General features: G+C 41.3%; 1 protein-coding gene across 1 annotated transcript in view; it reads right to left on the reverse strand.

The window, feature by feature from the left end:
* The window catches only part of LOC109930100 (voltage-dependent calcium channel subunit alpha-2/delta-4-like), a 375911-nt gene that overhangs the window by 45254 nt on the left and 302935 nt on the right, over window positions 1-27722 (reverse strand). The window contains exons 29-34 of the mRNA XM_048607861.1: window positions 26853-26923; window positions 22987-23062; window positions 20739-20791; window positions 7245-7300; window positions 4054-4074; window positions 3081-3198 (exon numbers count right to left, since the gene is read on the reverse strand). Of these exons, the coding sequence (XP_048463818.1) occupies window positions 3081-3198; window positions 4054-4074; window positions 7245-7300; window positions 20739-20791; window positions 22987-23062; window positions 26853-26923 (395 nt within the window). The remainder of the gene's footprint in view (window positions 1-3080; window positions 3199-4053; window positions 4075-7244; window positions 7301-20738; window positions 20792-22986; window positions 23063-26852; window positions 26924-27722) is intronic.

Here is a 27722-nt window from a genome sequence, read left to right on the forward strand (position 1 = left end):
TGATTGATATGCGCTTGCTACTCACACCCTTATCAGAGAGCCATTAAACACCACAAAGCAGGCCTGGGGGTCATGAATCCAAGAACCAGGTGCTGCCTGCCATTTTAAATGCCTCCTGTCTCCATCTTCATTGCTAAAGATGTTTACCTTACTATCTCCAGAGCAACCATCATCTGCTTCATTGGCATAGAAAGGATTACTCTTTTCAACTTCCTGTATAGTATTTCCATCCCGCAATCAATACAAAATGAATGCTTCCAATTATTATGCTCTCTTCTCATATCCATTTTCCTTACTATATGAAATTAAAATGTCAATTATTATTCTTCATAACGTGGTATTTCGCTGTTACTTAGTTGTTCTGTGGTGATGTCCTGGTCATATTGCTGCCCATCCTACAGCTCTTTCTACATGAACTCCTAACTGCAAGGGAGGGTGAACTAACCCATATTTCCAGTGCATGAAGCTGAGATTGAACTATATTTCAATGTCCTCAAATATTGATTCCAGAAGGGGTTACGGTGTGCTATGAAATTTCGGAGCAATAGGAATAACTTGACTCAGTTTGCCCTCTGGCTGGCATAAAGGTAATGTAGAAATGTTGTTATTGGGCATGGGTGAGGGAGAGAGAGAGAAGGAGAAAGAAAGAGAGTCGATTGCAACTTTACTTGGTATCTCTGGAATGCTTTGTTTTCTAATTTGATGGTGAACAGATATTTTTAATGCTAACATAGAAATCTATCCAGTCTCATGCCTATTTGGCCTAACTCATCACTATACCCAGTGATGCAACTGTCATTGTGGTTGCTCTATCAAAGGATCCTGCATGTTCAGTCCCCATTTGTTGATTGCTGGCTTTCTCTTTACTAGCTGCTATTTCTTGGAAGCTTCTGGAGAGCTTCATGAATGACCTCAATAATCTATCATGTTGAAATAGCATATTTTTGTTAACAGAAGTCAACAGTACAGATATAGGCAATGTCAATGGCTACTGAAAGATTTGCTGGTCGTCTTTCGCTTGCTCCTGATTTGGTTCACCTATGCTCTGTGACTCAAGATTTGTGCTGCGCTTCTGCAAGCTACCTAATGCTCCTGAAATGATTGTATTTGAAGTGATGAATGGCTAAGGTGGACACAGTGACAGAATGCTAAAAACTCTGCTATTTCCCTACGTAACCCAGTTCCAGGAGGGAATGGCTCTGGCTTTGTGAGAAGATCCTTCAAAAATTGAAAAGGACACACTGACAAGAAAAAGCCCCAGAGGTTGATACTAGTGTGGCATTTCTCTTTTGCTTCAGGAGAAATAATGTGAAACCCTTTTGATATGATGTGCAGCAGGGAGTAATGGAATAATAAACTTTTTGCACTTATCCCTTTCCCACAAATTTCATTACTTTTGGACAGAGATATCCGGAATCTCAAAGGGTCATAATCCATGATGGAGGGGTATTTTCCTTCCATTGCTAAGCGCTGTGTTGTGGTGATCTACTTCCATTTGTAAAAGAGAAAAACGGTGAGGTTGAGACATGGAGAGAAGTGACATTAACAGAAAAATATAATTTAGGTAGAAGAGACATTGAAGCATTGACAGTTTTTGAGGTGGGTGTGTTTATGCTAGAAAACAAACAGCCACAAATAGCTAGCATGGGAAATGCAATTGCTACAGTGACTCATTGGTGGGCTCCCCTTCTGAGATTAGGTTTCAGCAAATTGCAAATACAGTATTATCCTGCATTGATTCTAAAGTATGTTATCTTTGACCTGGACTCACTCAAAGCTGGAACTGGAAATAAAAAGGGTAAAAACTTACTTTTCCAAGGACCTTTCAAAAGCAATTAGTTAAGCAAAGCTTTAAACTATATAAACACAACATAACAGTAAACTACATAAACTGTAGTGAAATGTGGGACAAATCTGTTGTAGAGGATGTAATAATATGGAATGAAGTGATTAAGGTAACAATTTACATCACGAAAGATTAAACATAATGCAAGTTGTTTGAGAATGAACTGCAGAAACCAGACCACTAACCTCTCAAATCAATATCTTGGTAGAGACGTTGGGTTGAATTTTAACCAAAAAGATACATTTTAGTCAGGTTGTGGTCCATGATAGCAGTCTCAAGAATCTGTTTCCAGATTCAAAGCTGCCTCCAACTCATCCATTTCTCACTTTAACTGAGGTTGGCAGGTAGATGGGTGATTAATCCAATTCAAGAAGGCAGATTGGGACTTTTAACTATGATAAGAAGGTTGAGAGCCTTGCAGGTTTTTAACATTACTTGTGGTTTCCGCTGTATTTCCTATGGCACACTTATTGAGATAAGCACTTGTAGGATTCGTATGGCAAGAGCTTTCACACTGACTTCATGAATCTGGGTGTCTATCTCAAGATCCTCTATGGTTGGGTCTAGCCCCTTCTTGATGATATTATCCTCAAGGCCTCTGATCGCATTGCAGGCATTTTGACCTTTTCCAACTAAATCAGTCCTCTGAGCATCCCTATCCCAAAATTCCTCACTAGACACCCCAGCCATCCATGTAAGGATTGGCTGCGCATAAGATTGATTTGCTGTTCATCCTCCCATCTAATCAGTCTCCCTTCCTTCCTCCTCCAATCATCTCTCCTTTGTCCACTGAATGGTTTTCCTCTTTGCAGTCCCTTCTAATAAATCCCACCACTCCAGTAAACCAAGCCTGATGCCTCACAGTACATATCCCTGGCCCTCTCTGATTGTGTCCCTACCTGCTGCTGTGGTGGTCACTGACTGGGGAATACCTGACTGGAAACCTAAACTGTCTTTGAAGTTGACTGTCTGATGGGAACTGGTCAGTGGTTGCAAGTGATGGCAAGAACAGCAAAGCTCTACATTATGTGAAGATCCTCTGGAACAGGCCAGTAAAAATTCTGCCTGATTTAGCGTTACAGCAGATTAATTGATGAATGCTATTTTCAAAGATTGGGACTGGATAAATGGAGTCTCCTATTACAGTCCTCTGTTCCTATTATTCTTCTTCCTGCTCCATTAATGATCTATTCCAGTTCCAAATGGATATAAAGCCATGAAACAATTTCCTTACTTCTGACAGTCTCCACATTCAACAAATCCATTTGCTTCTTTGATCGTGTCATCATACACAAAAGCTGGGTACTCTGTGTTGCAGGGCTGAAAGGCCTCCACTTTCCGGTGCTTATGACCTGCAACAATTAAATTAGCATAAACATGGGTGTTCAGGGTGAAATTTATACCAAATCGGTCTTTTTGATAAAGGGATTAACAATTTGGGCCTGCAGATTTCCGAGATTGCTTGGTGTTGGTGGTGGGAGCAACAGATGGGGGAGGATGCAAACAGTTGCAGATCGGGTGGTGGCAGTCTTGCTATGTGGGAAGATGGAATGCGGAATGAGTTAGAAATGGTTGGGATGGAGTCAAAGATGAAAAGAATGGGAGAAGTTGGAGATCATGGAGTCTGTAAAGGGGTAAAGCTTACTGAACTTGGATGAAACATTCCTTCTGCGCATGTCCCACAAGCATTTCTGTCAATGCACTTGCCTCATGAACCTACTCTTTCCTGTCTCCTTTTACCTGCCAGATTTTCCAAGCCCAGCCCCCATGGGTTTTAAACTAAATTCCTGTTAAGTTGGCCAACCTGGCACCAAAGGATGGATTAGCTATCCTTCTGCCAAACCACTCTTATGAAAACAGGAAGTCATGTGGTTGGAGGTGAGAAGAGGTCAAGTTTAGATATTTCTTTCTTTACACCTGTCCCCAACCCACCTCCTTGGGAACTGAAACTCCCCCTTCAATGTCACCAATAAGTCAAGTATTAGCATTTTAAAGGATAGTGTCAATTAGTAAGCGTTGATAAACATTGGTTAATATAGCCTTTTGAGGAAGTGCTATAAAACTTATTAAGACTCAATTGTTATAGGCATTCCACATTCATGTAATTAATTAGAATCTGGCCAATTTCTAATGGAAACAGTTTGATTTTATTCTAACAAAATAGAGATGAAGGTGACCTCATAGATGTTGAACATACGGTTACTTACCAAAATGGAAGACAGTTTTGGCTGAACAGATCACATCACATGTTAACAAGGGATGATAGCAGTTCACATGATGATCACAGTCACAGATGGATGATAAAGTATAGGGTAATGATTCATGAAGAAAATATGTATGAGAGAAACAGAGACAAGAAACGATTAGGATCCAAATGATAAACAGACTGACAGCCAGAGGCCCGAGAGAGGATTCTGTGTTTGAGGGCATCAGGAAGATACACACAGGAACTTTTGCTCTTATAGAATATAATTGAAATGATCTTAATCATATGCTTTTACAGCTATTAATACATTTTAGGTCACTTTATTTCTTTCTTCAGTTTATTTCATATAAATATTCAAAATAACTAAGATTGAATATCAACGTTCTTACTGCTGTTTTGCCTTGGGTTCAAATTGCCTGCCTGGGTCTGGGAGGGTAAAGTTTGCAAACAAAAAACTATTTCAATACTATCTTGTCTTATTTTCTAGTATCTGTTTGCTATCTACCTTCCTGAAGACAAAACAGAGAAATACTCCAGAATGTTAACTCTTGTATAACCATTCTCAGAAATGCTGCATTACCAACTGATGGATCCTTTTTATAGCAGGATTTACTAGTTTGATATTAGGTGAATGCCTGTAAAGGGTTTGGCATTTTAAGAGCAATGCCAGGACAAAGACCATAATATCAGTATGTAAAAGGCAGTTTAGACATTGTGGTTACAAGTACAAGGAATGTTCACGCTACTATGTGCTGCAGTGGTCTATGTTAATTAATGCTTACAATATGTAGACAACATAAAACAATAAGAAATAGGAACAGGAGTGGACTTTATGGCCCCTCAGACTTATTCTGGCATATAGGATGATCATGGCTGATCTACAATCGTAACTTCACTCTCTTGTACTATGTCCATATAGTTTGATTTTCTTAGAGACCAAAAATCCACCAATGTTAGCCATACATTTAATCAACAACTGAGCATCCACCACCCATGAGGGTAGAGACTTCCAAAACTTCCTCGAGATTCTACATGAAAACGTTCTGCTCTTCTTAGTGCTATATGGTTAATCTGTCATCCTAAAACTGTCTAGTGTTGTACATTCTCCTGCCTTTCAAACCCAGCAGAGGCTGGAATTTTACCCTCCACCCCCTCTCTGGGATCAGGCTGGCAGCTAGGGGCCATGGTGACAGCAGCGGGGGAGGCAGCAGTGTGCTGTTTATCTCTGGGACGCATAAGAGCTCAATAAAGGGCTTTTCCTGCTGCTGCTGCCATTTTACCTGTAGTAGCCTGTGCCCAGGCAAATTGGTAGACTTCTTGCCAGCTGGCAGAGGAAGGGTGACTCTTGTTCAGGCACCCTGTGCACATAGTCCTCACCATGTACTTTCACACCTTCCCCTGTGCTCTGGGCCTGAACCCCACACACAGTCCTGACCCTCACAAAGACACAGGCAAATATCCCAGTGCGATGGCTGTTACATGGTAAAGGGCAACCCAAACAAATGGAGGTGGGATTGCCCTGACTTTCAAGCCAGAGGAGGGGAATCTGTCTTGATGTAACATTCACCCCAGTGTCTTAGCTGATTCAACAGGATTATGTCTTGTCCTTCTAAACACCACAGAATGTACGCCTATTTTGCTCAATCTCCCTCTTGGGACAATCCATTAACCCAGAAATTAATTGACCAAAACTTTACTGAATAGCTATGAGAAGACTTTTTAAATTAATCCTCAGCATGTGGGCATTATTGACCATTTATTGCCCATCCTGAACTGGCCTTGAGAAGATCATGGTAAACAGCCTTCTTAAACCGTTGCAGTTCATGTGGTATGTGATCAGCATGAACATGTGCTGTTAGGGAGGGACTTCTAGCATTTTGACCTAGGGGTACTGAAAGAATGATGATATATTTCCAAGTCAGGATACTGAGCAGCGCTGGGGAGAAACTTGCAGGTGCTTGTGTGCCCATGTATCTGCTGCCCTTGTCCTTCTAGATGGTTAGAGGTTGCTGGTTTGTAAAATTTTGCCTAAGGAGCCTTGGTAAATTGTTGCAGTGCATCTTGTAGATGCGTTTCAGCTTTGTGGGCCCATCTTTGCATATTTGAGAGGAGGCTTTGATAATCTTTGGCCTACCTAGTGTGGGCCACCTCTATGTAGGTTATTGGTTTGGTGCTTTGCTGGGGACACAAACAAAGCCTGTATCATTCTGTCAGTGTTAAATGATCTAGGCCTTAATTAAAGCTATTGGCTACCAACTATTTGGAATGTTGACGGGCAATTTGTCCCTGGAAAAGTCACCCTGATGTTGGGGATAGCTGTGGGAATATTCCTGATGCAGTTTCCTGCTGCTTACCTGGCACTCCCTCTTTGCTCCAAACCTGTCCCTATTGTGAAGGGAAAATTTAGTCCTCCTCAAAGCTTACTTTTCCACCAAGTAAATTGGGATACAGTGTACTTGATCCCTTCATCTTAGTTAATAATGTTGACGATTCAGCACAGCTTCTTGTGCCACCTCCCTCATAACAACTGTCAACCTGAAAATGACCTACTTAATCCTGCTCCCTTTTTTGTCCTTTAACCAATTCTTTATCCATGTTGAAGCATTACCCCCAAGCCCATGAGTTCTTGCCTAACAACCTTTCATAGCACTCAAAGGACAGCCTTTTGAAACTTTAAATGTACTACATCTGCTGGTTCCCTTTATATCACTTCCTGGTTATATCATCAATAAAATTTCATTTAATCATGTTGATTCTATCTAATTTTCAAAGTGCCCTGTTGTAACCTTCTTAAAAATGGATTACAGAATTTTCTTTCTTCCTTCTTTGATAACAGGGTAAATTTGCTTATTTCCAATCCATTGGGATTATTTTTGAGATAACTTCAGTAGAATATATCCAGTATGTCCAATATTTGTGGGACCATCGCTTTCAGAATGCTAGGAGGTAGGTCATCGGGTCCAAGTTAACTATTTAAACTAATATGATTTACATAAAGTTCTCACTCTTACTAGACTCTTGGCTCCACACTACTTCTGGCATGCTTTTTGCGTCATCTACTGTGGGGACAGATATAAATATTTGTTAAAGTCTTTCCATTTCCTTATTCCTCAGTATATTCTTTCCTGTATTAGCCTCAAAGGAGCCCATATTTCACAATAATCTCAAGCATATGAAAATTCTTTGACTTACCATTCACTAAACCTTCCCCATTCCACAGATCACAGAAGTTGAATTCAATGAAAAATCTGCAACATTCAAAGATACATTATTGTTCCTGAAAAGATGTCATACAAGATAAATTCTTCAGATTACCAAAACAATCAGGTTACTTCAACATTACTCAAACATGAAATTCCATTGTGTTGCAATAAAAATCAAAGTCCTATCAATATATGTTATCACTTTCATAGAAATGGCACAGGACACTTTAGCCCTTTTCCTTTCCCAAACAATGAAAATCTCCCAGAATTTGGTTTCCAAAGAATGTACTTGACAGTTACAAAACTAATCCTTGTACTTTTGACATTATACATTCTGTTTCAGGTCCAAAAGGATGTGTGTGCTACATGTGATGCTTTTCCATAAGCTGTGCTGAAAATTATTTTGAATTGGTTATTAGTGGCAACACTTGGGAGTATATGCTAGAAGAATGCAGAGACAATAGATGGTTAATTCAGTTAGGGTGTAACACTGATTTGATTCTACTGGTGCCAAACTGAATGCTTCAGCTAACACCCTCTCTTAATCTTGTATAGTTGAACATGCATTCAGGAGCAGGAAGAAAATCCTATCAGTGCTATTGAGGAGTTTGTCATGTTCCTAGAGTATTTGGAGGTTTCCATTGCTATTTAAATCCGTTAAAGTCTTCAGAGAGTGTTGTAATGGCAAAGGGTTTGGTTTTGATTTCAAAAGATTTTGCTTAGACCCTTTTTCCCAATCATTAGATGTCACAATTTCATTCATTCTTGGCTTATAACATGACAGAACATGCAGAGGTGGCATTGAAGACCTTTTTGAAGAGAGGAGGAGGAAGAGAGGGCCCTCAGTAGGGAGCAATTCTGCTACCTCATTCTTGGAAAGACTTGCATGGCCTCTTAAAAAGGTACTGAATGAAATAGGCCATTGGTTGCAGGTAACACTTCCTGTCATAACAAGGTCAGGGACAGTGCCAGTGTCAAGACTTTTTCATGTTGGCTCCTTCCAGACTGGGAATGGCAGCAACTCACTATCTTGGAGTTTTTCATCCACTGTTTGAAAAGGGAGATCACTAGCTGTGTTTACGAAGAAGAGGGAAATACATTCCCAACAGTGCTGAGTGCATTCAATTCACATATCACTTTGTGGATGCTATGTCTAAATTCAAAGATGTAGCACGACCAAAAAATGTCCAAATGGCGTGTGCTCATACTGAGCACATCTTGCAAGACAATGTCCGGCATGCTTGCAGCAGTCAGAATCTCTTTATTCTGAACGGGTACACTGTAATATTTAGCATCTGAGTCGCCACAAGAATTTGGATGGTTACTACTGAACAACAAAGGCTATTGGCTACTATCTGTCTCGTCACATTAGTGAACAGTCAGTTGCAGTTGGGCAGTGTGTTTATAGCAAAAGCTAGGCTGCAACAGAAAAAGGAACGACACAATAGAGCACATGGGTAACATGGGTCCACTGTCTGCAGCCATCTGGCGGAATCATTTGAAATATGATCTGTATTGTGGTGGTCCACTGCATGTTGTACAACCTCAATATCTTAAGGACACTGGTCTTATTATGCTGAGGACGGAGAAGGAAAGATCTCCTTCTTGGGATGTTTCTGAAACAAAAGTTGACATAAATGCCACCACAAAGCAAACACTCCAAACCAACAATATTTCTCAAACCATTCAATATTCCGTACAAAATTCGAGTGATTATCCTGATGATTTTCCTTAGTACTTCCTTCTGTGTGCTTTAAATCTTCTAGTGCTCTATAGCGGTGCTATCCCAGGAGCTGTAGCATAACTAACAGTTGGGGAGAAAGGAGATGGCGTTGCAGGATGGCTTCATGAAATTCTGGTCCAAGCTGGCCTGACTTACCAATAGAACGCATTGCGATGGGCGGGCTGGTCAACAGGCAGGAGCACTGACAGAGTGGCACCAGTAGGAGGGGCAGCAAGCTTGTGCTCTATAACGCTACAGGCAGTCTCCTGGATGGGTGCGTCAATAATCTTTGTAATATGTTAGAAGACAGATTGATGGACTGCTACAAACCTCTGAATACCTGCAGCATTACAAAGATTGCAGAGATTCCCATCCAGGGAAGCAGCAATAGCATCATGGAACACAAACTAGCTTTCCTCTCTCAGGATGAGAGTAGACTGAAGTTACATACTGACAAAGGGCTTTACCAGATAGACACTGGGTTTAGATCCACAGTCATATTTTGACTGGATATCCTCTTTCAAGAGAAGGACGTCATAATTAAAAGTTAAATATCTCAATAAATAATGCAAGGTTATAATCTATTGATATGACACACTATGTCTAGGTCCTTGAGACTCCACTTTGGCAATAATCACACTGGATATCTGGTCTCAATTCATTCACAATGCCTATCTGGTTCTCCTTGGATAGATGTCACTTTTCCTCTGCCCACTTCTTGCACTGATATTTCCAGTGTTGAAGAACCTTGGGTACAGTTCTCTGTGATATTGTGCCATTCTTGTATTTTCCTTGGGTTAAATTAATTTTTACAATGATTTCTAGCACATTCTCCTGACAAAATGCATCTCCTTTTCAGAGACATATACTAACATGATTTTATGCTGGCTTCTCAAAACTTTGCACCCTGCACAGGCATGAAGCCATTGAATTAAGTGTTAGATGCACATAATGTAAACAAGCAGGCAGTAGGCACTTTGTATGCTGTCTGTGTCAGAAGGAATGATTGTGAGTCCATCCCCACATCATATTTAGGTCCTCATGAATTTTATTTCTTAAACCAGCTAACTGATTTTTTTCTGAGGTCTATGGAAATTAGTGGATTGTGATACCTTGGTAACTGGAAAGGATTCCATCTCAGTTATCAGATTACACCACAATGCGCAACAACAACAATGCATCTGTTCAAAACACAGTTAGTTTCTTTTTCAGTCACATCTTCAAACCCTAATAAAAACTGATTTGGCATCAATAAAAACTATTTCAACATGGTACTTGAATTTGCAGGATTCACCAATATTTCAGCAGATGATTTCTAGACATTAAAAGCAGATATTTTATAGCAGACAACATTCGCTCAAATCAGCACAACACACACCAGTTTGCTTGTCTAAAGCTTTACCATCTACAAAGCCCACAGACATTAAAACCTAAATTTACAGATTACATCAAAAATGTTGATTGCTAGATTGAAATATGAAAAATTATCGATATTTCCTGTTGCCAAAAAAGGTGATATGTTTGAGTTTGACATCAGTGTTGTGCTCCTGAATTTTATCTCTGGTGGTATTTGCAAATCTTAGATGATATTTAGCAGGCACTGAAACCTGCTTTTGGGACTGACAAGGTTGGCCCAGGAAGTAAATTCAAAGTGCAAGTGTTAAAGTGTTGTGTATGCTGAAGGGGGCAGCTGCGCCCTGAGAAAACCTAAAGAGAAAAGCATGAATCTGGTTGAACATTTTTGGAAGCTGTATTATGAATGTTCAATTTCACAAGCAGCAAGGAAATATTCTAGAGTGCTTCTAAAAATGTATTTATGCCAAGTGTTGTTTTGCAGATGGCAGTGCCAAGAAGAAAGGGGTTGGAAAGCACAGCAAGTGACTCAGGTTGGGCATCCTACTTTGATGATGTGTCATTGATCACTGATCACAGGAAGGGAGGTTAAAAGATTACTTCCCTATTACAGAACTGAACTGCTTTAGTGATGATCTACATATATACAGATATTTTATGAATAAGGTATATTTTTGAAATAAAAAAAGTCAGTATCATTGAGAAAAGTGGGTGAGGTGAGGACCCTGTGATGGGCAGTCAACATCTCGGAGAGGGGAATAGAGGAGGGTGAGGTGAGGACCCTGGGATAGGCAGTCAGCATCTCTGAGAGGAGAGGGCAACAGTTCAGCCACACCACAGGGATACAGGCAGCCCCCAGTGACAAGACTGCAGATGAGTGGAAATAGGCTCTATAGGTAATTCTATAAACTCTCAAAATGGGTTTTAAAGTTGCCACTAGTAACATGTGTAGTGTTAACTCTACTACGTGATGAGTTTCCATTCTGGCTTACCTTGCCAACGTCAAAGTAGACCTCCTGTTTCTAAAACTGGAAATGGTTGCACTAATGGGCCCAATTTGCATCGGGGGATAATGATTGCCATTCCTCCAGCCTGGGTATTCTGCTGCGAGGAGACAACTTCACCATCTGCGGAGTTAAGGAAGTGGTAAGTGGGCACCTCCTTGTAGCAGACATTATGTACAGGAATGCTCCCCTGAGACTAATTAATGTGTATGCCCTGTTGGTAAAGAGCGAGTAGCTGGCCATCCTCCCTCTGCTGCTGGCTACATCCAGGCCAGCCATTCCAGGCCAGACTTCAACTGCCTCATCGATGCAGGTGGATAATCCGGAGGGGCTGACAGCAAACCAGATGCCACATCCAGATTTCTGATGGAAATGGTTAAAGTCACCAAGCTGCACGACGTTGTCAGCACCCTGCAGACAGAGTGCAGCATGGATACCGCCAGACAGGTCTATCCACTCAAGGATAGATTTCCTGTTTGAGTCCCGCATGTTCTCAGTCAGGTCCACTGATGTCAAGTCAGTATTTTTCTGACCACTGCTTCCTGCTGGCTGACTGTCACCTGCAGGTATGTGGAAGCTGAACCTGAAACTGTCGATCCAGAAAACATTGAAGAGCTCAATAGGGATTACACAGGTTGGAGGACTGTGAAGCCCCTCTTTGCTTCTCCAGCAGACTAGTAGGCAATCATGGGGAACATCAAGAGGTTGTTTATCCTCAAAGGTGTTCAGAAGGTGTGCGTGCATGCGTGCGTGCGTGTGTGTGTGTCTGTAAGAGAGAGAGATGGGGAAAACTGCCCAAACTCCAGAAAACCATGCAGGACCTACTCCTGCTGCAGACGATGGGGGTTGATTTCATAGATGATCTCCAGCAGGTGAAGAGCCAGCAAGCCTCACTCTCCGCCTCGGAGGCCTCCAAGATAATCTTCCGGTCTAGGGTCCGCACCATGGTTGAGAGGTGCTCACGTTTCTTCTTCCAGAAGGTACACAGGAAGAACTCCATGATCAACAGCTGAGGGAAGAACGTGGCTTGGTAACATGATCTCATTCGGATATTTGAGGATCAGGAAATCCTTTTACGCCAGACTGTGTGACATGAAGCTCGCAGACAGTGCATCCTGCCAATCATTCCTGTCCTCTATCATGGAGGTCTTAGATGACAGCACATGAAAGAGGCTGGACCAGCCGTTATCTTTGGATGACCAGATCAAGGCCCTCAAGTCCTTTGAAAAGAATAAAACTCCTGGAAGCGATGGCTTACTGGCCATATTGTATTCAGCTCTGTGGGACTTGATTGGCCAGGACCTGCTGGAGGTGTACAACAAAATGCTTTTGGCTGGTATCATGTGTGAATCCATAAGAAAAAGTATCATCATCCTCATCCACAAGCGGAAGGGGGAGAGGGAGGAAATTGGAAATTGGCAACCAATTTCACTGCTGAATGCAAATTACAAAATCCTGTCTAAGGTCATCGCCAGCCAGGTCAGGTCTGCTCAGGGATCGGTGAATCAACCCGACTGAACCGGTGCTGTATTGCCAGGAGAAATACATGCTTTTTTTTCTATCTGAGGGAGAAAGCTCTCCTTGTGAGCAATATGAGGCCCTTCAAGAGGCAATTGCATTAATCAGACACTGACAAAGAACAGACAAAAGACATCTGTAATCCTCAAGTTCTGTATGTGAAATACATCTAATGACAACTGTGTGGCAAACAAATCCTGGTCATAAGCAATCTTGATCATGTCATTGGTCATTACAGATTGATTACAGACATCTTAGTGAAGCAGAAGTAATCATGTATGACTCAGGACCTAATAACAATGGCTGCTGTTCTGAATGTTGTAGAGGTTTATTAGGAGACTTGAGAGAGCATCCCAGTGAGTGGCGTCCGTTGCAATGTCTGGGAGACATCTTTGTGAAGTTCAGCACCAGACTGACAAACTATACCAACTTCTTCAACAACTACAGTGCCAACCTAAAGACTATTGATAAGGTATGAGTCTGTTTGAGATGCTTGATCTTCCATGATCACATTAAGATTGCATTCTGGTCTCCCTGCTATGGGAAACCTGTTGTGATACCTGAAAGGGCTCAGAAAAGATTTACAAGGATGTTGCCGAGTCTAGAAGGCTTGAGCTATAGGGAGAGGCTGAGTAGGCTGGAGCTATTTTCCCTGGAGAATCAGAGGCTGAAGGGTGACCTTATAGAAGTTTACTAAATCATGAAGGACATCGTTAGGGTTAGTAGATAAGGTCTTTTCCATGGAATAGGGGAATCAAAACTAGAGAGCTCAGGTTTAAGGTGAGAGGGGAAAACTATAAAAGGGCCTGAGGGGCAACTTATTCACGCAGAGGGTGGTGAATGTATGGAATGAGCTGCCGGAAGAAGTGGTTGAGGCTGGTACAAGCCGTCATGCTCTTTTCTTAGTTACACTCTGTTTTGACTGCATCAGTTCTGAATTTCTATATATTCCCACCTAATTCTTTCATCTCCATGAGCTATTGGCTACAGCTGAGCAATGCCAACAATCATGATGTGCCGTCCCAGTGTTGTGGCAGTTACTGTTACTGACCCCACCTCCTGCAGTATTCCCTGCCTCCAATGCATTATTGTCTCCCATTCTTATATGTTGAGTTGCATCCCTTCACAATTGTTATTTCTTTTGTATTCCAGTGTGCTTCCTCCAGTCCCCACAAAAGATTTGCCCATCTTCTCAATCACAGGATGCCTTCTTATAAAGACCAATGACTTTCAGTGAGTTTACTGTGGCCCTTCCCTCCAACCAATATGCAAGGACAGCTTCCATTTAGTGAGTCACCAGACCCCTAACTGATATCTGGGCAGCTTCCAGATTGATTTACCACAAATCCCCAATCTGGTTGGACTGGATCTGCAGGACTGACTATGGCCCACATTCTGGGCTGCCGGGATATGAAACCCTTGACCCTGACAGCTGAAGCAGTGACTGATTGAGTCTAAGCCCCTGGATGAGGTGAGATGATGCCTTTGACCTACAATGGTGACAGACCTGACTGATGACAGTCCCACTTGACTTGATTGAAGATTGTGCCCTTGGACTTTGAGTCATGGCCATTAGGCTGAATCATATTCAGTGTGCCGCATAGGGTTCTGGCACATGATGTGGGTGTAACATTGATGTGATACACGCTATGCAGCAAAATGTCCACACACTTGGGCAGCACAGTGGTTCAATGGTTAGCACTGCTGCCTCACAGTGCCAGGCACCCAGGTCCGATTCCACTCTCAGGCGACTGTCTGTGTGGAGTTTGCACATTCTCCCTGTGTCTGCATGGATTTCTTCCAGGTGTTCCGGATTCCTCCCACAGTCCAAAGACGTACTAGTTAGGTCGATTAGCCATGCTAAATTGCCCATAGTGTCCAGGGATGTGTGGGTTAGGTGGGTTAGCTGTGGGAGATGTATGGTTACAGGGATAGGGTAGGGCAGTGGGTCTGGGTGGGATACTTTTCAGAGAGTCAGTGTGGACTCGTTAGCCCTAATGGTCTGCTTCCACACTATAGGGATTCTATGATTTTATGACTTACTGTCACTGCTGATAATCGTGGCTTGTATGCTGGCTTTATGTCTGTGCTGGAAGGCAAGGCAAGGCAGAATTACTCTAAGCCTGTAAGTTCTGAATGAGATTGAAAAGTGCAAAAAAAGCAGGGCTGTGAGCATCCAAATAGGTGCAAAGTGAGTGAGTACCCATAAAGTAAGCTAAAAGTCCAGAGGTTCACCCTGGTCCAGTCCATGAGATGGCTGCCTGCCCCTGGACATGATGTCACCTGGCAGCAGCATTGCGATGAAACATTTCAGTAAACTCCTAATTTCAGTATTGAAGTGGAGAACTGATTTTCAATTTAGTCTAAACTGTACCATGATGAGGTGATGATGCCAGTGTGCATCCATTGCCTAGCTCCATAGACAGGGTGTGCAGGTGGTCACTGCCTATGTCCCCAAGGTGTTGCGGACATATAAATATTTGCATATAAATAAGGCAAAAATAGTTAATGATGAATTTTAATTTATGCAAATAGGTATCTGACTCCTCACTAGCGAGATTCTCATCTCATCATTCAAGGCCTGGGTGACAAATGGACTTTTCATCCCCCTCAAGGTCATTTTTCTGTTTGCACTTTATTGTCCCAACAGACATCATTGTCCATGGTGTTCAGGGGCTGGGATAATTCAGCCCAACATTTCTCTCTATCTTTTAGCAGTCTGATTATTGGTACTACAATAAAAAGATAACCATCCAAAAATAGACGAGGACATTCAATCTGGTCCACAGTTGAGCCATTTTGAGAGTACCTGACTCCCAAGCATTCATTATTGTATTAAATAGAAAATAATTTAAATGACTGCTTGCTCAAAGAATTCACAGGGAAGATGCAAACAGCATGGCATTCCTTAACCAGAACCCCAAACTCCAATCTACAAAATCAAATACAAAGGCAAAATTCAGAGATTTGGGCTGTATCTTACTTTCTTTTGCAAAGTGTCAATTTTGTCATTTTCATGGGGGGTTTCTCTCTGTGAGGTCTAGAGAGTTCCTTGCCATATATTATCAAAATCACCTTATTAACTACCCATCCGGCCATTATAGCATCCCTCTTATCCAATTCTAGCCCCATTCTGCAAGAACCAGAACAACTAGCCACTACCGGGATATTCCAGATTAGTCAGATGTCCTTGGCACTGATGCTGCCTTTAAATGGCAGTTGTGCACCCAGACAAGCACTTCTAGCTGGAAGCTGCCCTGCACAGCTCCTGATATTTTTTCCAGATATGGCAGAGAGGAGAGCATTAGTGTCCTGCTTTGTGGGCAGTGTCTAGAAATCTTGATGGATGGGTAGAATGTCCTCTTTCCCCAGAATTAGCAGTGAAGTCCACAACACCAGACTGTGCCAGCCTCAACAGAGGTTGCCACGTGGGTCAACAGTCTTAATCTGTCTGAAGGAGTGCTCATCACTGTAGGAAGAAGGTTAAAGATGATCTCTACTCCATCAATGAAAATGCCACCAGCTTTTCTCTGTTACCTCATATTTACTCTATCTTTGTTACCGCAGTTACCTCAGCAAAGGCTCATGCTCTACCTTTCTCACTATCACATGAAACATCTTCCCTCACTTGCTCTCATCAATGCCAAATCCCTAAACCACTAACCCTGCACACCCCGAACTGCCTTCTCACTTGCACCTGCACCAACCATAATAGCTGTGCTATGCACCTCTATTTCCCTTAATATCTGCCCCTCTCTCATTCCTGGAGGTCAAGAGCCCCCAGAAGGGCAGAAAGAGTCAAGATGGGTGGTGGACTGCCTAACATTCAGCGCCTTACTCTTTACGTGGAGACGATCCTTACTCTGACTGTCCCGAGTGGCTGACTGACTGGTCGAAACCCCTGAATTTGTATCAGAACCTGTCTCTCCCTTGACTGAAGTCTGCTGACAATCATGACAAGTTTCCTGGCTTTGTGTCTGTGCTAAACAGGATGGTGATACAGCCATACTGAGAGCCTGGTGTCATTGGCTGTTGGGAAGTTGCAAAAAGGCAAGGCAAATAAGGGATGCTGCGAGCATCCAGGTAGGCTCGAAGTGAGTGAATGTTGAACAGCAAGCAAATGACATGGAAATAGAACCTGGTTCAGTCTGTAAGTTGGATGCATATCCTAAGCACAAAGTGACCTGCTGTAGCATTGCAATGATGGTCGTCATCATGCCTTGAGGTGCAACACTGAAGTCCTCTAACTGAGTCAAAGATACGCCATGAGGATTCTTAGAAGCTGCACATGTTGGATGCCAATTTTGTGGATGTGAGATGCGTTGGTTAGTGCCTATGGAGTGTTCCCTGTGGTGTTGCTACCCAATGTCCTTTGGGGCTGGTGGTGTACCCTCTCTGACTTCCATGTTGAGAATTCTCGAAATCTAGTTTACTCGTGGTGGATGGTAGGATAGGAAGCTCCATATTAATGAGGTGAGATTTGCTGTTAATAAGGTCATTGACAAGGAAGGAAAGAAAGGAGAAAAGTTTCTGAGGACAGATAGGTGGCATGGGTGACATGTCATTGTAAATACATTATCACAAATGTTCTCTTTTCACCATCATCTGTGTGTACAAGTCTCTGTAACTATAACAATATAGATATGGAGCCCACCCATCCTTAGCATAACTTGATTCTCCATAGACGAAGGTGTGAAGTGTGAGCAGCTCCTGCATCATATGCAGGCAATAGGTAAATTGCATGTGACTGTTACTTGAACAACTATGCGCTATCTTTCCAGATAAGAAAAAATTGCTACGGTGTCACAAGCATTAGTGGAATGAATTTGTTACTTGCATGCTATGGTCACGAGTGATTGGGGCATAGATTTGGACAGCTCACAGTAGGCTCATACCCAAGATTCACAAAGCATGTAGTGCTTTCAGGTTCTAATGAAGAGTCACTGGATTCGAAACATTAACCATACTTTCTTCCCATGGATGCTGCCAGACCTGTTCAGTTTCACCAATTTCTATTTTTGTTTCAGATCTCCAGCATCTGCAGCTCTTTATTTTCTTTTAGTGCTTGTGGGTGTTTAGCTTCAATGTATGGATGTCTGTGTTATGCTGTTGCCCTTTGACGGGTCTTACATTGCTCAAAAGGGAAGGTCCCCTCCCTCAAAGAACAAAGAATTTACCCTATTCAGCCTGGGTGTGGTTGCAGCCATTTTCAGCACCATTGTGCAGTTGTTACTTATAACACAATGGAAAGCAACAGTGGCGACTTATTGAAAAGTGGGTGTCAGGCTTGGCCTATCTGTTTTGGTGAACCCCTAAATGTAAATATCCTTTTCCTGGTAGCCTTCCCTGTTCATCCCATAAGCTTGGCACTTTGCCAAATCGCCAGCCAACTCATCTACCTAAGTACCCGGTTCTGAGGAAGGGTCACCGTACCCGAAACGTTAACTCTGTTTTTTCCTTCACAGATGCTGCCAGACCTGGTGATCTTCTCCAGCAACTTTGTTTTTGTTCCTGATTTACAGCATCTGTGGTTCTTTCGGTTTTCAGCTACCTAAGTCTTCATCTTTTTCTCATCTCATCTCATTTTCTTCATCTCATTTCTGAAGAAGGGTCTAGGCCCGAAATGTCAGCTTTCCTGCTCCTCTGATGCTGCTTGGCCTGCTGTGTTCATCCAGCTCTACACCTTGTTATTTCTGCATCTTCCCACATCGTACCCCAAAGCCCCAGGCATATCAAGCAAACACACTAGATCTACTAGAACACTGTCCCTTCATGGAAGCCAGGGTACAGCTTGCAGTCAATGACACCCTTCCCACATTAGTTCTTTCCCAACCATGCTCTATTGTCTCCTTCCATTTATATATTGAATTACTTCTTTTCAGTAATGTAATACCCTCTATATTCAAGTATTCTCACTCCAATTCCCACAATTGATTTCTCCACCCTGTCTCCTGCAGCACTGGACTCTGATAACTGCCCCTGCCCTTGAATTTTAGTGGACACACTCCAGAGACTTACTGTGGCCCAGCTCCTACAGTGACTTAGCCAAACAGCCCCGAACAATAAGGAATCAAGCTTCTGACTGGTATCTATACTCTCCCTGACTGTGTTCCCTCAACTCCCTGGATTGATTTTAATGGATGGACAAGGCTGACTGTTACCCATTCTCTGGACTGAAGATGTGTGGGCCCCCTAACTGTCCTGCCCCGACTGATACAGGAGGCTGTCCTTGACTTTCTATACTGGGACTCCCTGACTGAAGGGCATCTCCTGATCTTGTCTGAGGACTAATTTCCTTAGACTTTGAGAGATGGCCACTCAGTAAATGCACATGCAGCATGTTGGCCGCGTACATGACTGGCACACAGTGCAGATATGAGATTGACATTGCACTATGCTGACTGATCGCTGCTGACAACCATGACAAGCTGCAGCCTTCATTCCTGCAGCAAACCTATACAGAAACACTCTTATCCTTTAAGATCTAAGCCGAGTGGCCAAGTACAAAAAGGCAAGGCACGGCAGGGATGTCGGGGACATTCAGATAGATGCAAAGAGTACAAGCGAGCAGCCCTGAGATGCTCCCTGGTCCAGCCCATGGGCTGATTACCTGCCCCTATGTGTAAAGTGTCCTTGCAGTCACAATCCAGTGGGAGATGCTGATGCGTTCCAAAGTGCAATAATAATGTGCAGAAGTGTACTGTAAGTACGGTATATGCCATGAGAGATGTGGTGAGGCTGGTACTGGTCAATGCCAATGTCCATGAACATGGTGTGAGTGGCTGCTACCCGGGAGTGTGCCCTGCAATGTTGTTGCTGAGTGTCTGTGGTACAGGACCAAAGTGGTGAGGTGCAGTTGCCAGATACCTGCTAAGACTTTTCTGTCAGGAATTCTCAGCTCTTCGTTTCTATCTGGGTGAGCAGGAGAAGATTAGATAGTAATATGGATGGTAATGAGTGATGGTCCATGTTAAAAATCACTTGCAACCCACTAGTGAGAATTTCATCTCAAGCCCCTGCGTAAACTCAGGGAAATAGTGGGAATGAATGAAAAATTGACTGGAAATGTACCTTCTTAGAAGAGTAATGACCTCTCTGACCCTATGCTCATTCAAGTGCTGTCTTAATATCAAAGGTAGCAATTCTTGCTTTTTCTTAGGTAAAAAAGCTTTTACTCTTATCAAGGCTAATAGAGGTTTAGAGTCAATGCTTCCGATGCAACACACAACAGCTTTTAGGACAGGGGAATATTGCCATCAAAAGAGTTTTATTCTTGAAAAAACATTGTTAATGTTGATGACAGCTTCAGCCAAGTTGCACAAGTGAGATTGCATTTCTATCACTGTAAGAGTGAAAAATACAAAATTGGTTTCATAGCCTCTTTCGCAGCAAAATGCTGGTGCTCACTGCCATTTTCCCTCGGCCACTCCCTGAATGCAAGTCAGCACTGTAAGTTTTCACTTGTTATCTCTATGGATTTGCTGCATGTAGCCATTTGGAAAAATTAGAAACGTAGCTTGTCAAAATTGTGTAGGAGTTGCTTTTTGTTTATTGGTAATACAAAAGGGTCATAAAACAATGCTATTCTGCTTGTCGATATACCAAACAAAGAATCGGTAAATGATGGATCATGTAGCAGTTGCAAGTGATGCGAGAGACTTTTGGTTACTCTCCTGCCACAGAAGTTGCAATAGACCTCAACAGAGTTTACACTTCTGTGCTTTTTTTGAAAACAAGTTTAACAACTAATTAATAAATAGTATTCCATGAAAGCAGTACCTCTTTCAAACTACGAAAGGTAACTTTGATGGCTTTATACAAAGTGGAATACATAACATCTTCTGAAGCATGTATCATAACAAGTTTGAGAATAATGAGTACGTACATGAATAAATTGCTCAGGAACCATTTTAGAGCAGCCAAAATAACGTAGAAAGGCTAAAGAAAGAATCAAAAAAGAAATTAGATACTACTAAAAAATACCTCAGTCTGTAAAATACCTTAGCTGTAAAACTACTTTGGATAAAGCTAGGAGATTAAACTTAATTTACTTCTGTTGGTACAAAGTCACACTATGATGAAATACTTCTTTAATTGTTTTATGTGAGGATTATTTGAGACTGTATCTGAAAGTGAATGAAATAATAGTTAATACCTTATGCACAGCAGAGAAGTTATGTTGACTGTAACTCCCAGTTCTCAAAAGTTACTATAGCAAATGCCCCAGAAGTCGGGAACACTGACTTTATTCTAATAACTGGTTTAGAAACCTTCAAAACACAACTAACCTGCCAGGAATGGGTGAATCTATAAAATCTAATTTACTCCAGGAAAGGAGTCTTGCATTGATTGCTGTAGTCTAGAGTCTTGGACCTTATAAGTTATTCAGAAAGACTGGAGGTTATTTGTTTTGGCTTCTACTCCACCATGCTCTTGGCTTTATCCCAAACAAAGTACACATGAAAGAATTATTAACTATTTGCAATATTTACAGTAAATTAAATATTCACTGGTTGGAGATCCTAGAACCAATTTTGGGATAAATTTAGAATTATCTTCACTTACTGGGTTGTGAATTTGAATTTTGCTGACAAGGTTAGGTGGGAAAGTAGGCTGTACAGCAAATATAAAGGGATTGTAAAGACATTTAGTGATTGGGAATAAAGGTGGCAGATGGAGATGATATGACAAAGTGTGAAGTTATTCACTTTAGTCAGAGGAATGGAAAAACAGAATATTTTGGAAAAGGTAAGAGACTGACAAATTTTAGCTCAAAGGGATTTGGTTTTCCTTGCACACAAATTACAGGGAGTACACATGCATATAGCACAAACGATTAGAAAAGCAAACAGTATGTTGGTCTTTAACTTGAAGGAATTGCAAGATATTAGGAAGTCTTCTGCAATTATACAGGGCTTTGGGAAGAACACACCAGTGTATAGTTTTGGATTGTTTACCCAAGAAAAAAGAGAGAGAGAAAGAGAGAGAGAGAGATACAGAGGTTCACTAAACTGATTCCTGGGTTGAGATGGTTGTCCTATAAGAAGTTGGTAGAACAGACCTTTATTTTCTAGAGATTAGAAAAGTGAGAAGTGACCTTATTGAAATGTATAACAATCTTAGAGGGCTTTAAAGATTAGAGTCAAGAGGTCTTTGACCCCAGATGAAGAATCTAGAACCAAAGGCAGGACAAGAGCTTGGCCATTTAAGACTGACATTAGGAGGAATTTCTTTTCTCAGGAGTTTGTGCAACTTTTGAATTCTCTACCTGTGGATGCTCAGTTACAAAATTTATTTAAAATTGAAGTTTTTGACATTTTTTTGACACTAAAGAAATTAAGAGAATAAAATGTTAACCTGGCAAAATGAAGTTGATGTCAAATTCCAATTATGATGCCGATTGGTGGAACAAGCTCTGAGGCCTGATGGCCTTATCCTAGTCCTATTTCATAAGCTCTTGGGAAGTGCCATTGAGTTCACCGTAAAGAGCTGAGCTTAGCACAGAGGATGCAAAATTACACTGGATCAATTGGAAAACATAATTCATACACCCACTTTGTTCAAAGTGCATTGATCACTGTGTGGATACTGTAGGCTCTTGAATTACTTCAGAATCCAGGTGTCAAGAATACCAAAACCCTTTTGTCGGTCAGTTTATTTGTTGAACTAGGTAAATTGCTCCTTAAGAGGGCCAGCACAGACATGACAGGCCAAATAACCTCATAATTAAATTTTTGCAATGCTCATCCTTCGTGGTGCCATCAATTTCTGTTGCAGGGATGCCATCAATAGATTAATGCTCTTAATAGATTGACATCAAAAACAGAAGCATTCTGTAAATAAGTCCCACACCCAAACTGGACTTCCCTTTTGCAGTGAGTAAACAGCCCAGTTGTTTATTAAATAAAATTGCTTATGGTAGCATTAGAAGGTGTTTATTCTGCCATCCTAATTCTGATGGAACAAGCAATGCATTTATGATCTTTGGTAAATAAGAGATAATTTTGCTCGTTCAGTTGTTGCATTTGTATTGGTAACCGGTGACACATACTTTTACAATCTTTATGAATATAGCACAACAATCAAGAGTGTTAAATTAAGCACAACAATGTCATTATGGGATAGATACTCACACTGAGCATAGGCTGTGATCCACTGTGGTGATTGGTGGCCCCTTTGCACATAGCTTGGTAATCATAAAGTTTCACCCTAAGATTAGAAATAAGAACAGGGTTACTTATTTGCATACAGTTCAAAACAACAAAATAGTGCTAATTTTGTCAAAGCTTGCAGAGAAACCTGAAACATTATAGGCGGAGACTTACAAAAGACCACTGTGATAATTGTCTAGGCAGTACTGCTAACAGCCTGCTGAAAGTGAAATAAAACCAAAAACAATGCTGAAAATTATCAAAAGGTCAGAGTGTTGAGAGAGAAGCAGAATAATGGGCAGATTCTTTCTAGTCTGGCAAACGATAGGGGTAAAAACTTGATGGCAACACATGGAGTTGATTTCCCGACTTGGCCCCACCTTTATGCAAACGTACCAGATGAGGCTATGGCTACCTGCCATACAGCAGCACTCAGTTAGGCAACTTTAGGAATGAATCAAAAGCAAATTGTTCTTGCCATTGGGATTTTCCAGAAGTCTGCCCTTACCTGAAGGCAGGCCAGGGAACTATCAAAGCTTTCAACCAACTTACTCTCAATTAATTTTAGAAGTGGTGTAAATGACTACTTGCTGCTGCAGGGCAGGCAGCAGTAGATGTGTTAAATCTGCCTCTGGCAATTTTGCTCGGATGCTGGAATACTTTTGAGGAACCAAACCTCCACAATGATGACCTGACAGGTGTGGCCATGTCTTTTAAATTTACGCAAGTCATTAGAGAGTATCTCCATCTTGAAATGACCTCGCCATCTTGGACATCTAGCAGTAGCATGCATCCTTTGTAAGCAGTTCAAATTTTTGATCCTATTGTTTGACCTTTCCACTTTGGGTCTCTTGCCCATTGTCCTTACTTCGCCAACAAACACACAAGTGGCCTCTTGACTGGCCCCATTGCAGAAGATCACATTATTATGTGGTTAGCCAACATCACTGAGGTCAGGGACTGATTTTGTCCCAGAGCTAGAAAAATTCAGGGTTGATAGAATTCCACCAAAGGTTTCAGGTCAATAATTATCCACTAGAAATGTTAACTCTGTCTCTGTCTCTGTCTCCACAATTGTTGCCAGGCCTACTGAATATTTTCAACGTGTTGTATTTTTATTTCAGAATTCCAGCAGTCCACAGTATTCTGCCTTTGTATTGCTATTGGTAAAGTCTGTTTGAGGAAGTTTAGTGACAAATTTTAGTGAAATCTGTCAGACTAAACTTACAGAAGTGCTTAATGAATTCCAGGATGCTATCAGTGGCAAGTAACAGTAAAATCTGTCAAGATTACATTTGTTTTAGACTACTGCGCCATCTGTTTGATACCTTTAAAGGTGCTTTTGTCATACTTCTGGCTACATTTGCTTTCCCATAATAAATCACTTCCTCCTCTTTTAGGATACAGGAAAAATGTAAATGCAAATAAAAGCAAATACTGTAATAAGCAAAATTAAAATAACTTAAAAACCATTGCTCACTTCTATTAACATTGCTCACCAACACTTTTGTAGAGATAGCAGAAGGGTGAATTTAGGTGCAGTACGAAGCCTAAAGACAGGAACAAGGTCAGTAGTAGAGTCGTACCAAAGGGCATGGGGGGGGCAGGTGTGGGATGTAGTTCAATCAATTACGGATAGCAATCTATCTTGTCTTTTATAGTTGTATTTCAGTCGGGTTGTCTGTGCATCATGCTCTGTAAAATTCTGAATAGTTATTCTCTGCCTCCTTTTGCCTTTACGTGATTCTGCCAGTTACTTCAATTTGGACATGTTTTAAAAATGCCACAAAATCAAACATTTGTAACTGCCAGACCCTGAGTGAGGTTTTCAAGTTATTATGGTTCCAGATGTAATTTCCAAATTGTCAAGCTCCTTGATAAGGAGGGTTGAACTGCCTCACCTTTATTCACCTGCCCCTTTGACTGGTTGCAACAAGTTCATTTAGAAAGGATTCCTTCTCTTGTGGATACCTTTCTCTTACCAAAAGAATTTATATTTTAAAAGGTACCATTTTGAGCAGGCTTTCTTGAGGTGATGAAAGAGTGGGTTTATTGGTTACCAAATGTGAAGAGAAATAACAATGCAACACTCACAGATTAGAAATGAGAAATGAGTGAAAAGAGATAGAAGTTAGAAGATCTGTGATTCAGTCTCCAATTGTTCATTAAGGATAGATAGTAAAATGTTAATAGTCAACCAGTTGATTTTCAGATTCATAGTTTTGCTTTGAACTAATGACTCCCAGGAGATCACAGTTTAGTTTATAACGCATTTCTTCTTTTCTAAGTCGATTCATTTGAAAGTTCCTTGCCACCTTGTGAGGTGTGGCACTCTATGGTCTCTCTCTCTCTCTCTCTCCAGACAATCCTGTTAATTTCCAAGCTGACTGGCCTATTATTCCCATGTTACACACAATTTCTATGAATCAACATTCAAAAGAGCTAGCTATATAGATTCAGTGAGATCAATTCTGCAGAGGATTAGTAGTTGCAAATCCCAGCTATGAAGTTCAAAACTGACACATTTGGCTCTGGAGAATTCTGTGTCCTGGTTACTGAAGGTGTAGGTAAATGTGATCATTATACCCTGTGGAAGAGCAAAGTGTTTCAAATCCCTATCCTTCTACCAATGTTATGGAGGAACTGGGTGAATTCCAAGCACATACAAATATCAGAAATACATTATGCAATGTATTTTCTGTCATGTGGGTCGTATAAACTTTGTGCTGAGATGTATCTCTTTAAAGTCGACAATGCAATGGCAGTTGAGTGAAAAATTAATTTGTAAGATTACCAACATCTACACAATCAATTGCTGAAAGATTGATTCTCTAAGCTGATATTAAACATGATACAACTATTTCTCCATTTTGCTTAGCTTAGAGGTCCATTACTAGAATACAATTGCTGATTTCCAGAATGAATAAGGGATCTAGCAATGTTAGTTTCCAGCTGAAAAACAAGATCATAACAGTTTCAGACATGCTTGATGGAATTAAGTTCCAGTAAAAGGTCACAGCTTGGAATTTTACGGCCTGCCTCTCAGCCTTGAGGTTAAGCTGGCTTCAGGAGTTGGCGGGGGTGGGGGTGAGTGTGTTGTAAAATTGAATGACATACTAGCTTTTGGTGCCTACCCATATTGTTGCAATTTCACCAGTTCACTCATGGCTCTCAGTGATATGACATTTTACCTGTCTGCCAAGTTTCCTGATGGCCAGGCAAAGGGGAAGCCTACTCTTTGGGATATGTGTCAATCAGATCCCTCCCTCAAGGTATTCCACCCATGTTTCTGCTCCTCCACCTTAGCCCCCAACTCCCTTGTCCCCTTCTCCCTCAGTGAGGAACTCCACTGCAACATATTTCCTCCTGGCTCATATTACAGGTGGTACAGTGGCTACTGCCTCCAATGACATTGTTGGGACCAGAGAGCAGGTGACTATTTAATTGTTGGCGGTTCTCCAAGAAGGGCTAAAGCTGTACGATGGTGGAATGGAGGTGGAAATCTTGTCGCAAGGCAATCAATGGTCTTACATTTGCTGAGGGCTGTTCTGGCCAAGATGGGCAAACTTGACTTCAATCTTACACAATGAGAGAACAAGATAAAATTCAGTGCAAAGAGTTTTGCAACTTGGAGTAATTTTTCAATAGAGAGATCTGTGTCCCGTTGAATACCACCATATCCAAAAGAAAAAACATGAAAAGCAAACATACCAAAGAAAGTAGCATCTTTTCTCAGAATTCTGATTTTGTCTTCCAGAAAATTATTTGTTGACTGAAACCCCAAATCCCAGCTGGCACACACTTAAATATTGATCACTGCAAAAAAATGTGAGCAAACAATATCTTACTCAGTGAACAGCCCCATGTTCAGCAGCTGCGTCATCACTGACCCATCCACTTCTCCCAGAAGCTTCCCTGTCTAAAAGAGAAAGGAAAGGAATGAAGATATTGCTTAATTCACAAATCCCTGATTCAGATGCTCAGCAGCTCCATTCACAGTTATACTCATTAAAAATTCATACTTACCTTCAAACTAATAACCAATAGGCTTATCCTCTGTAATTAATGATATATGCAAATTTTTTGACCAAATATACATCCTTTTCTCAATTCCTCTTTTGAACAGTGACATATATTAAATCTATGAACAGAAACAGCAATGCAATGAGTCACCAGGTGGCCACTTTTCACATATGAGTCCCAAGACAATGACAAAGGGCTGGTATGTAATCTTAGGGGCTATCATAGTTTTATCAGATCTTGTACTGATCCAACATCCAAAAGTACAATTTCCAGAAATGGCCACTGAGGAGTCATTAAGAATGAAAATCTTAGATGACCTTGCCCCTTCTAACTTAGAGATGCTTAAACTATTTGCAAAGTCCAATTGCTGTGCTGCCAGAGATTAGCCAATTTAGCAGAGACTGGGAATCAAAATCTGGGACCTTCTGGCATGTTTTCTTTAATACAGCTTCATGAAATCATTGTTGGGTTACATGATGTGATACTTGTATAATGCCATCTGCTCTAGTCTGCAGCATCAACTCTGACAAATTCAAAACTCCAACTCAAATTTATTCACAGTGGCAATGCTTTAACCAGAGTCAAGAGAAAATTCTAATTATGATGTTTAATTTGAAAAAAAATTTTATATACTCACCTCATATTCCTTAGGTAAATTTAAAATTATTCTGATGCCCTGTTCAAGTTACTTATTA

The sequence above is a fragment of the Rhincodon typus genome, chromosome 18, assembly GCF_021869965.1.
Source record: "Rhincodon typus isolate 14 chromosome 18, sRhiTyp1.1, whole genome shotgun sequence".
Lineage (NCBI taxonomy): Eukaryota > Metazoa > Chordata > Chondrichthyes > Orectolobiformes > Rhincodontidae > Rhincodon > Rhincodon typus.